The sequence below is a fragment of the Phycodurus eques genome, chromosome 11 (genome assembly GCF_024500275.1).
Source record: "Phycodurus eques isolate BA_2022a chromosome 11, UOR_Pequ_1.1, whole genome shotgun sequence".
NCBI lineage: Eukaryota > Metazoa > Chordata > Actinopteri > Syngnathiformes > Syngnathidae > Phycodurus > Phycodurus eques.
Genome location: NC_084535.1, coordinates 20,370,084 through 20,381,303, shown reverse-complemented (window position 1 = coordinate 20,381,303; position 11,220 = coordinate 20,370,084). Strand labels below are relative to the sequence as shown.

General features: G+C 41.5%; 1 protein-coding gene across 1 annotated transcript; it reads left to right on the top strand.

The window, feature by feature from the left end:
- Nucleotides 1-704: 704 nt before the first annotated feature.
- On the top strand, nucleotides 705-4,008 carry emx2 (empty spiracles homeobox 2). Its single transcript, XM_061690318.1, has 3 exons — nucleotides 705-1,397; nucleotides 2,376-2,560; nucleotides 3,614-4,008. The coding sequence occupies exons 1-3, from the start codon at nucleotides 1,007-1,009 to the stop codon at nucleotides 3,779-3,781; spliced, it is 744 nt and encodes a 247-aa protein (XP_061546302.1). The 5' UTR covers nucleotides 705-1,006; the 3' UTR covers nucleotides 3,782-4,008.
- The last annotated feature ends 7,212 nt before the right edge of the window (nucleotides 4,009-11,220 follow it).

Here is an 11,220-nt window from a genome sequence, read left to right as displayed (position 1 = left end):
AAGTTTGCTATGTCGTGCTGCTGTTACATGGACAGACTTACAAATGATGTCTGGATATATTTTTCCACAGGCGCTGGACATGATTTAAAAAAAAAAAAAAATTATTATTATTTTTTTTAGGGCCGCATAATAGTAGCAGTTATTCCTCGTGGATGAAGAAAAAAACCGCTTAATTTTAAAGTGAATTAAAACCAACTGGGGAAAAAAAGAGATGAAGCGCCTGTAGAACAACTGATACCCGACATAGGCCTACTTACAAATGCAAAACGACAATTAATTACTCAGAAATGTGTACGAATTCGGAAAGCCTCGACGTGCATTTGTTTACATCAGATTCTGAACGAGCAATTTCCTCACTTGTCTTTCAGCGATAGTGTGCTTGTGCGCTCTTTTTTTTTTTTTTTTTTTTTTAAACACACTACGACTTTGGGCTCAATCGGACCGAACCAAAACAATTGGCGGAGGAACGTCATTAGCGCGTGAATGAAGGCCGAGCGCTCGAGGATCGGAACGGACTCATAAGGCTCGTTTGAAGTGCGGACGTGTCAGAGGCCTTCGCGGGCGTGAGCCGTGCGCGCGAGTCGCGCGGGGTGCGCGTGCACGGCGGGGGTGCCGTTGAGTGGACGAATCGCGTCGGCGTCGCGTTCCACGCTCGATTCGCCCGCCTCACTTTAAAGCGGCAGCTCGCTCCCGCTTGTGCTCGTCGTCCACCTCAAGGCGAGCGGCAGAGGCAGCGGCCAATCGGCGCGCCATTAGAGGCTTGACAGGAAGCCGTTTATGGGAGCGCAGCTCTAATTAGCCTCATGAACTAACACATCTGCCCGCACCGAGTCACCGAGGAAAACGATGGCATCCATGGATTAGTCTGGGGGCGCACGGACACTTTTGCCCGCCTGCCGCATGCTGCGCGTTTCCTCAACTTCGCCAACTTTGCGCTCTTCGTCAACTCTGGAGTATTTTCCACGATAAGTTCCACTTCGAGTGGGTTCACGTGGACTACCGCGCCATGTTCCAACCCGCACCCAAGAGGTGTTTCACCATCGAGTCGCTGGTGGCCAAGGATAATCCGGTCCCGGCGTCGCGCTCGGAGGAGCCCATCAGGCCGGCGGCTCTCAGCTACGCCCACTCGGGCCAGATGAACCCCTTCCTCAACGGCTTCCACTCCAGCGGCAGGGGCGTCTACTCCAACCCGGACTTGGTGTTCGCCGAGACGGTCTCGCATCCGCCCAACTCGGCGGTGCCGGTGCATCCGGTGGCCGGGCCGCACGGGCTGGCCGCTCACCCGCTCTCGTCCCCGCACAGTCAGCACCCTCTTTTTGGCGGCCAGCAAAGGGACCCCTCCACCTTCTACCCCTGGTTATTACACAGATATAGATACTTGGGGCACAGATTTCAAGGTACGTTCTCGGCTCATTTTTATGCATGGAAAAAAAAAAAAAAAAAAAAAAAGGTTTTGCAGAGAGAGCAAGAGGGAAGGAAGGATACGAAGCAATATTGCTTCAATTTAAAAAAATTTTTAAAAAAAGAAAAAGTTTAAAAAAGCGTTTTTAAAAAAGTCCTTTCCAATGACTTCATTCGAACATGTACATCAGTTGCACATGATTAAAATGTGTTCAACTAACGTAGAATTTTTTTTTATTTTCCAGAAAAAGAGGGGAAAATGACGTCAGCTGACCACTATTTCATCGTGCGCCCAAAGATTAAGTTTTTTTTTTCTCAGTGTAGCGTTATTAACAGAAACAACGCATTCGTTCAAATATTTTATTGACTTATGCTTTCTTAAAAACTACATTTTAGTGATAATTTGGCTTTTGTTGCGCATTGTGAAATATATGCGCACAATGTTCGGACTGCAGCCAGCAAAATAACAGGATATTTATTCTAGTGACATGCATACACGCGTGTGTCTTTTGTTTATTTGAAATAATACTAATATTATTTTGCAGGTGGCCTGCTTTTGATTTAGGGTCGCTCTGTATTTTCTTAAAAAAAAGAGCCTTGACACTCGCTCATTGTTTGTGCTTACAAATATGAAAATATTTGTATTTAAATTAAGTTACATTAAAATGCAATTAAACCACTTGAATTTAAAATGGACACAATTCTTTCCCTTTTCTGCTTTCATATATATTTTTTTCAGACAAATTAATTGAATTAAGCCTCTGCTTTCTTTTTGTTTTGTTTCTTTTTTGGGCACGTGAAACGAGCCGGTTCGATGTAGTAGCGCAATAATGACACATTCCCGATAAGCTCCCAGTGCGCAGTTAGACATCGCCATAAAATCCGTGCACGGGCCCGCCGTTATTGCACGAGTATCATTTCAAAGCAAGCATGACAGCGTTGCTTTCTTTTTTTTTTTCCTTGTCGGGCTCCAGGTAACGAAACGAGTCCCGAGAGCTTCCTTTTGCACAACGCGCTGGCCAGAAAACCCAAACGAATCCGCACGGCTTTCTCCCCCTCGCAACTGCTGCGGCTCGAGCACGCTTTTGAGAAAAACCATTACGTGGTGGGTGCGGAGAGGAAACAGCTCGCGCACAGCCTTAGCCTCACAGAAACTCAGGTAAGACCATCATTTTTTAGTTGCTATTTTTATTTGTATTTGTATTTTTGGGGGGCATTTGGATAACTGCACCATGTGTGTATATATATATATATATATATATATATATATATATATATATATATATATATATGAGTTTGCGTGCATGTGTTGTTTGTGGTTATCGGGGGAAATAGATTTTGAAGGGGGAAAAAAAATACTCACCGTGAGTGACGTTTATTTTCTCCAGTATTGGCTCTTGTTTATTTGAAAACTAATATTCGTACGGTGTTATATCTTAAAAAAAAAAAAAAAAAAAAAAAAAAAAAAAAAAAAACGCTGATGCAGGAAGATAAAGATGCATGTGTGCACTTCTATTTTGGCATTGTCTTTAAATTAATTGTCCACGAATGGCGTGGCGCATACAGAAGACAATATGGCAACCCCCTGATTGTCCGGCCCTCTAACCTTCTTTTAGGAGGGGTTTGAATGACTTTTGTTTTGCGGGCGACACTGACAATGTCGCCTTTCAAAATGGAGGCTACGCGAAGGAGTGAAGCATTTTTGCGGGCTCGGCGATACAAAGGAGGTGGCGGGCGGCCTCGGCCGTATTTGACACGCGGTTCGAGCCCATCGGCCCTTTGGAGGAGCCGACGGGACAAATGCAGCATCGCGTCGTTCAATTAGCACACTGAGGGCTTCTTAAACGCACCGCGGACGCCAAGTGAACAGTGACAATTGAGCTGGGCCAGACAATCGATCGATTTCCGTGTTGTTAATTCGCCACTGATCAGCTCGCTGAGTGGATTAAGGAGCGCGTTAAATGTGTCACATGATGGCAATCTTTCTTTCTATTCGATGATTTGATTTGATTTGCATCAGATGTTTTTTTTTTAAAAGAAAAAAAAACAGTACTTGTAACTGTATGAATACAATTTGAATTGTGTGATTACGATTTTACCCTTTAATGTTGTGCATGTTTGGTCAGGCCTGTGCGTATTTACGCAAGGTTTTGCGCATCTGTTTGGTGGTACTGATCCATTTTTTTTCTTTTTCTTTTTTCTCTCACCTCAGGTAAAAGTGTGGTTTCAGAACCGGAGGACGAAATTCAAGAGACAGAAGCTGGAGGAGGAGGGCTCCGAGTCCCAGCAGAAGAAGAAGGGCTCGCATCACATCAACCGCTGGAGGCTGGCCACCAAACAGCCCAGTCCGGAGGAAATCGACGTGACTTCGGACGATTAAAACCAGACTCAAACGTGCTTCTGAGCGGAGGAGGACGCGAATACGGGATACCGTGGACAGACAGAAGGGTCGAATAACCCAAGGTGACATTTCACACCTCCGATGGGCAGCTGAGGGCGACGGAAGGCCGGCTGGTGCTGGTCCACGGCCCAGCCGTCACCCTGCGGGCCCGTCAGTCCAAAAGAACCAGGAACATGGTACTGATGACACAATGTGTCTCACCATCCGCCAACACCTGAATTCTTCTTTTTTTTTTTTTTTTGGTTTGATTTTTCTTCTCCAATTCATATTGGACGTTTGCACTTCCATTTTCTTCCCACTCAAGATACCAAAACTGTTTTATTTTTTTTTAAAACAAAAAACAAACTTGAATTGCATGGTAGTTGTTTTAATTTGACACAATCAAGAGGAAGACAAAACACATTTTTATTTGACTATTTTCGAACAGAGAGGTGCTGTACTTCTCTTTCAAACAGTGTGCGGTCTTTAAATCATCATTCTCGTGTAAAAGTGATTGTGGAAACATATGAAGTAGCAGTGCTTTATCGTGTTTTTTTTTTTTTTTTTTTTTTAAATCAAGAAAAGAGCAAAAACTGGTTTTCGAGAAAGAAAAAAAACAAGACAATTTAAGGGAAGTCATCAAGACATTCCTAGAACCTCTAAAGCTTTACCAGTGTGTGGCTGTGCTTTGGCCGCACGCACGCACGCAGCCACGTGAGCCTCCACTCCATCATGCCACAAAGATGAATTATAAACAAACAAACAAATAAAAAAAAAACAAGCACTGATCGTATTCCATGTACAGAAAAAAAAGTTATTGTTATTGCTTCTGTTAAACTCTCTTTTTCAGAATGTAAATAATTTTTGTGTCTGTGTTAAATTTGCTACAATTTTAACACAAAGTATACTTCCAAGAAGTATGTAATTGTCCATATTTTGTCAATAAAGTTTTATCAATATGTCGCGCGGCGTAAAAGTACACGTCTTTCATCATTTATAGTCGTTGCCGGGTTTTGTGCATTGTAAAACAAACAAACAAACAAACAAACAAACAAACAAAAAACAAATCAAAAGAAGAGCAAATCATTTGCGTCGAATTCAGTATTTGTTTCTCACATGCAGGATTGTGTGCAGCTCCAAAGAGTCGCCACGAGCTTTTGTTAAAGTGCAAATCAGTTTGGGCAATTATCATGCGAGTAATATGAGGGTGGGGGGGGGTGGTGGTGAAGGGGGAGCGGGGTGGGGGAAGCATTGCCCAGTGGTCCACTTTAATCTCTTAATCCGGATCCAAGGGGGCTTGCTTGGACATAATTTAGCCCAATCTGACTCGCCCTCACGACGCGATAAGGGAAGGTTGCAATGGGCCGCAAAATAGGATCTTTGTTTTCAATCTTGTTGTGCTGCAACCACAACACGGCGCAATTTGAACGAACATGCACACTTCAAAGCAAAAAATGACACACATTCAAAGGAGTTTTTAAAAAAAATATATATTTTTTTGTTTTGCTTAATGTGTTGTTTTTTTTTAAAAAAAAAAGTCCACCCCCCCCCCTTCTTCTTAATTGGTCCATTTGATTCTAACAGCAATACAAATCTTTAGAGAATACCATTAGCGTTGGGGGGGGGGGGGGGGGGGGGGGGGGGAGAGAGAGAAAAAAAAACAACAACCCTAAAAGCTTTATTACAAACCCAGCTTTGAAATAGGGGGGATTAGAGGAGTGAAAGGGTCCCACAATAGTTAGAAGAAAAGGTTTCATGCTAATGAGGTTAATGCCCTTTGTATCTCCGGACTCCACAACTTCATTACTCCTATCTCGGGCAACACCGAGCGGCTCAGAGCCTCACAATCCACTCGAGCTTTTCCCCTCCCCGCCGCAGCCGAGAAAGACGGATTTGATAGCGCTCCTGTTCAAACTAGATAATTATATCTTTTCAAGTTGGAATTAAGATAAAGAAAGTGCAGTGGAGGCGGTGAGCCTTGATCCACCAAACAAAATTTGGCGCACCCATCGCACCCTCTGCGTGTGTGGACACACACGAGACAGGACGGCGGCTCATTAGAGCCTGCTGCCACCATTTGATAAAACAAAATTCATGCATATGTTTTAACCTGCAAATCCCTCCATTCAAACCCTTTTCACTTTTCATTTCTGTTTTTCTCTCTCTTCAAATGCGCAATATACAGGGAACGCGAGCCCGTGACGAATATGGAAACAATGCTCGACTGTATAATATAATCATATATAATACATCAATTTTCTGTACCGCGTAAACCCAAATTATATTATACTTTATTACATTATACTATATTATAGTGCCGGTTTATTTTCAAATTCTATTAGACTATATCAAATTGTATTGTCTTAGTGTTGTCAATTTAATACCATGCATTTTCTTTGATTGAAATATACAAACCTAAAAAAAAAAATACGTTAAAACTATGATATTTTGTTTAGCAAACCCCGCGGATCGAATAATAACAAATACTAACTGTAGTGCTCATAAAATACCTTTAATATGTAACGGTGGATTATTGATTGTAATGACAAAAACACAATCTTTAGTAAAATAATGTTGTATTGTCAATAAATTCTGCTCAGTCGCCGTTAAAATGAGAAAGTCTCTTTCATTTTCGGCTGCACGTGATTAAAATGTGGTAAATTGACGTCATTTTCTCCTCTGTAAAAGTTTGGACACATTTGAATCATGCGCAGTTGACGAACAAGTTCGAATTCAGTAATTACAAAGGACGCCCCCCAGTGTAAAAAGTGCATCACCCCCCCTCAGCAGTTCAACGCGCAATATGGGATTCAAATTTGCATTTGCCGAATCCAGCATTCCAAACATTGTGTGCTCGCCACACATCATCTCCAACGTGATCCTATTCCATCTGTACCCCGCACAATTTGCAGCATTAAACATTCAGTGCGCCATGTGAAATAATTATCCTTCAGTGAAAAGAGTAGTTGCGCCTATCAAGTGACCCCCACTGACCCAAAACCTCTAATCTGCAATTAGTAGCTCTAATGACGTCCGCTGACAGCACTAATGTGAACGGAGGCTGCGCGAGGGAGGGAGGGGAAGACACCGGACAGGTTCAATGTCGCTGCTCATATTCAACAACGGAGTTTTGTTTTGCAAGTGTTCATTTTTTTTTTTTTTTTTTTTTTTTGATTCGCGCGTGGATGTTGTCCCGGAGCGCGTCCGTGGCACCCGGCAGGCCGCAGCACGTCCGCGCAACCGCATCCCGACTAATTTGAGCTGTCCGGTTTCCCAAATTGCCACTGAAATGGATCCGTGAAACGGGAGAACGGACTCCACCACACAATTCTTCCCGACCTTGCCATAAGGCAGCGATAAATATGCAAGACAAATGAACACTTACCATCATCAATCAGCCTTCAAACAACTCGCATCGTAATTAATTGAACATAGGAGCCTCGGTTACAGGTTCCTTTTTTCTTCTTTATTTTATTAATAATGAGGCAGACATGATGCGAAGTGACGATTTGACAAACGCAGCACTTTCCAGTCTCAAGGAAGGCCGTCAGCACTTACACTCCGCATTCACCCCCTCAGATGTTGCTCTTAATTGGTCGGATTAACAGTCAATTCACATTTAGACACCCAGAAAAATGCAAAATATAAAGTACAACGAGTAGTACTATTTACATTTTCTTCTTTGTTGTGTCCTTCGTGTACATCTTTCGCCACATTGTTTCTTCAGCATTTTGCACATACTGCGAGTATACGTTGTGCAACTATGTGATGAGATAGATGGATAAGAGTCACATGATGAAAGTCACACACAGAGGTGCCACAATTAATCAGCAACTATTTTGATAATCCATTAATTGTTTAGAGACCTTAATTATTGTTCGATTTCGGTCGTCCTCCATATCAGCAGATTGAATATCTTTTTGTTTATTCAAAATAAGACGTTCGCAAACATCCGCTTTTACTTTGGAAAAGAACGATCGACATTTTGGACAATTTACGGACATATAACGGACCAAACCAGTAACTGATTCATAAGCAATTTAGGTTTGTGCATTTTCTGCACTGTCAATTTGAAATAAGGTCCTGTTTTTGAATAAAGAGATGAAAAAAAGGTTTTTTTTTGTTTTTTTTTTTAATCCGATTCATCGATTAATCAGAAAAGAAAAAAAAAAATCACCCGATGAATCGACTATTAAAATAATCGTTAGTTCCAGCCCTAGTCATGCATTGACTTATATACGGGGTCTGCATGTTGCCCGGGGCCCAAACACACCAAGAACTGGCAAATTCAGCAATATTTCTCCTTGGCCTCATACCCATGATGCACTGCCCTGCACACTACCCTCTGAAATTACTGTGACAAATAAGAGCTATTTATTGCTTTTCTTTTTCTGAAAGAATCAACTTTTACAGCTCTCCTGAAGTCCCACAGATTCCATGAGGTTTATTTTCTTTAATGACGAGAGAGAGTGAGTGTGTGTGTGTGTCTGTGTGTAATGTGATGCTGTGTCATTTGCATATAAGTGGCATGTTTTCCATCCGTCCGCCAGCTCTGAAGGGAGCAATTGTGGACCCCCCGTCCTCTGAAATTACAAACATTTTATAAGTCGTATGTGCAAACGGCTACATTCCCCTCAGCGCCCTAATGTGTAACACATGGCGGACTGTACACCTGATAAAATACCTCAGGGGCCCAGCAGTTTGGAAAATCCTCAATTCGCGCCCTAAATAAAACAAACAATGGCTTCACTAAATATATCACATGTGCCTGCTGAACTATTCTGCATCTCTTGACCTGCGAGTCCCCTCTCTCATCAGCGCCACTGATATGAGAGTCGTCTGTGTCTAGCAGCTAATAATACGTGAAGGGAAAATAAATCAAGATTTTACAAGGACAACTCGCTATCAAGTACATTTACTAATACATTCTCGTTCATTGCAGTGCTGTTGTGACTCAGAAGTTGAAATAAAGCTTGCAGTGTGAGACAGGTGCGCACCTGCTTTGCACCCAGGACAGACTCTCTGTGTCTCCCCCTCTTGGTAACAAAGTGGTGGAAAAGTCTGTGTCCCCCCCCCCACCCACCCCCCAGCCCCCCCACAATATATCAAGTTTCTGTCGGCCGAGTCCGGGTGCAAATGAATGTCTGGAAAGTGAAGCAACAGAAAAATTGCAATGGTGTAGGAGGGATGCTTGTTTGCACTGGGATGGATGGACCGCACTTCTGTTTCGGCATGAAGGTGACGTCAAGCCTGCCACATTTAGGAAATAGAATTTTACAGCTTTATATTGAGCAGTACAGTATAACAAATAACTAACCAAGTATTAAAATAACTGTTGCAGTGAAAAAAAACCAACCTTGGAGGTTGAAGTTTCACCATGCATGGAATTTCAGCTACTTTCTCGAGAACTTGGTTCATTCAGTTTCTTGGTTCTTTTTCTCCCCAACTCAAAAGACTCAGGGAGGGGTCTTAAAAGAAGAAGTGAGTGAAAACGTAAAGGACAGATGGAGGCAATGGGCAAGCAAAGTGCATGTTGGCATGGCCCGGTATCAGATTCTGACGGTACAATAACCGTGAGCAAATATATTGCGATGTCATGGTATTGCAATTGCAGCTCCTAAAATGGATTACTTTGTTTGGTTCAACAGCACGATCATTTGCGTATAATTTGATCCATAACAGTAAAGGCATCATTTTTTTTTTTTTTTTTTTAATTTAGCAATTTGATATTATTATATTTTATGGGAATATTTCCCATGCTGAAACAGCCACGTTTAAAGTCTCATGTTCAAAAACGTTATTGCTGTTTTTAAATCTTAGGCCTTCATAGTAAGGGCGATCCGTATTGACAGAGCACATGGTCGTGGCCCACTGAAACACACTCCTTGCATAACCGTAAAGAAATAAACAGCTTCATAACAACCACGTGAGTTGCACAATTTCCATGTGTCGCCCTTCAAACTTTGCGGATCCAAGTGTATAAATGATCCCAACTACTCATTAAACCCATTACACGCTTGTCTTTATACAGTCATAATAAGGATAAAGACGCAATAGTTTTGACACGTTCACAAATTCATACATATCTCAGAAATAACATCATCTCTTTTGCTATCTGCTATTGTGTGAATGCCAAATAGCTCACAGATTTGCACAGAAAAGTCCTATTAAGCAACAGGAAAAAAAAAAACCCTACAGTATTTCCCCCCCCCCCCTATTTCTATGTAATTTGCATATTGAGAAAACCTGTAATTCATTAAACTGAATTTGGGACTTCATTTCTTCTTCTACTCGTCTTGAATCGTGGGACACATAACAGCAAAGACATTTTAGCATTAAAAGTTTGACAAATATTACTTTAGAATTTTTCTTTCTGAGTAACAGTTATTATCATTTGAACGATAACAAATGCTAAAGATTCAAATACTCATTTTAGTCAAAGAAATTGATTTTCAAAAGGAAATTCGGTGGTGTTTGTCTTTACCCTTATTGATCACATCATATGAAAATGACCCACAAACGTTTGTCCTTTGAACAAGCTCCATAGCTACATTATTGAATGCAAAAAGAACAACAGTACTTATTTTTCAGAAATTGAGTCGCTCTTCCCCGCTTTGTGAAGAAATGTCAGAGCGAAAACAAACTGATGTAAGCCAGGCTAGTTAGCTAGTTATCTGCCTTTGTAGTGAGTCTATAGTATTTATTGTTAACGTATTAATGTTACAGAAGTTAACTTATTTTTTTTTACTTTTGCATGAACATTAAGAATGTTCAAATGCTACTTGAAACATTGCCTTAAAAGTTAATAAGGCTTTTATGATGGTGACAGTTTGACCCTGGAAAGGATTCATTCAATTTCCATGATTTTTTATGTGGAAAAGAATCCGCGTTGGAAATATGAATAAATGCGAACTAATCATTAGATATTTCTAAATTATACAACATTAAAAAAATATTTTAGAAAACATGGAATAAGAGTAGTCGCTGATAGTGTAGTGCTTCACTTGCCTGACTTGGGTTTAGTTCCCACTCAATGACGGGGTGAATGTGAGTGTGATTGGATGTACACGGAATGACTGGCGACCCGCTGCAGGCTCCCCGCAACCCGCAACAAAACAAGCGGTGTAGAAAATGCAGGGATGAAATACAAGCAGTTTATTCAAAAATTGACTTCACATTGGTTTGTCACACACGAGTGTGAGAATCAGAATGTGCCAAATTGTGTCTGCAGCCCAGACAAGACATATGAGGAAAGTCACAACTCTGAAATGTGAAGCCAACGTCTATGCCAACTCTCATTAGAACCTTTTCAAGTGCTATTTATGGTATCCATGTGAAACGGGTCCAACTCCTTGATCAGTGCTGTCATAATAGCACCCCTCCAAATTCAACAAACCCTTAAAGTTAGTTTTAACATGACTAATATTCCCAAACAATAT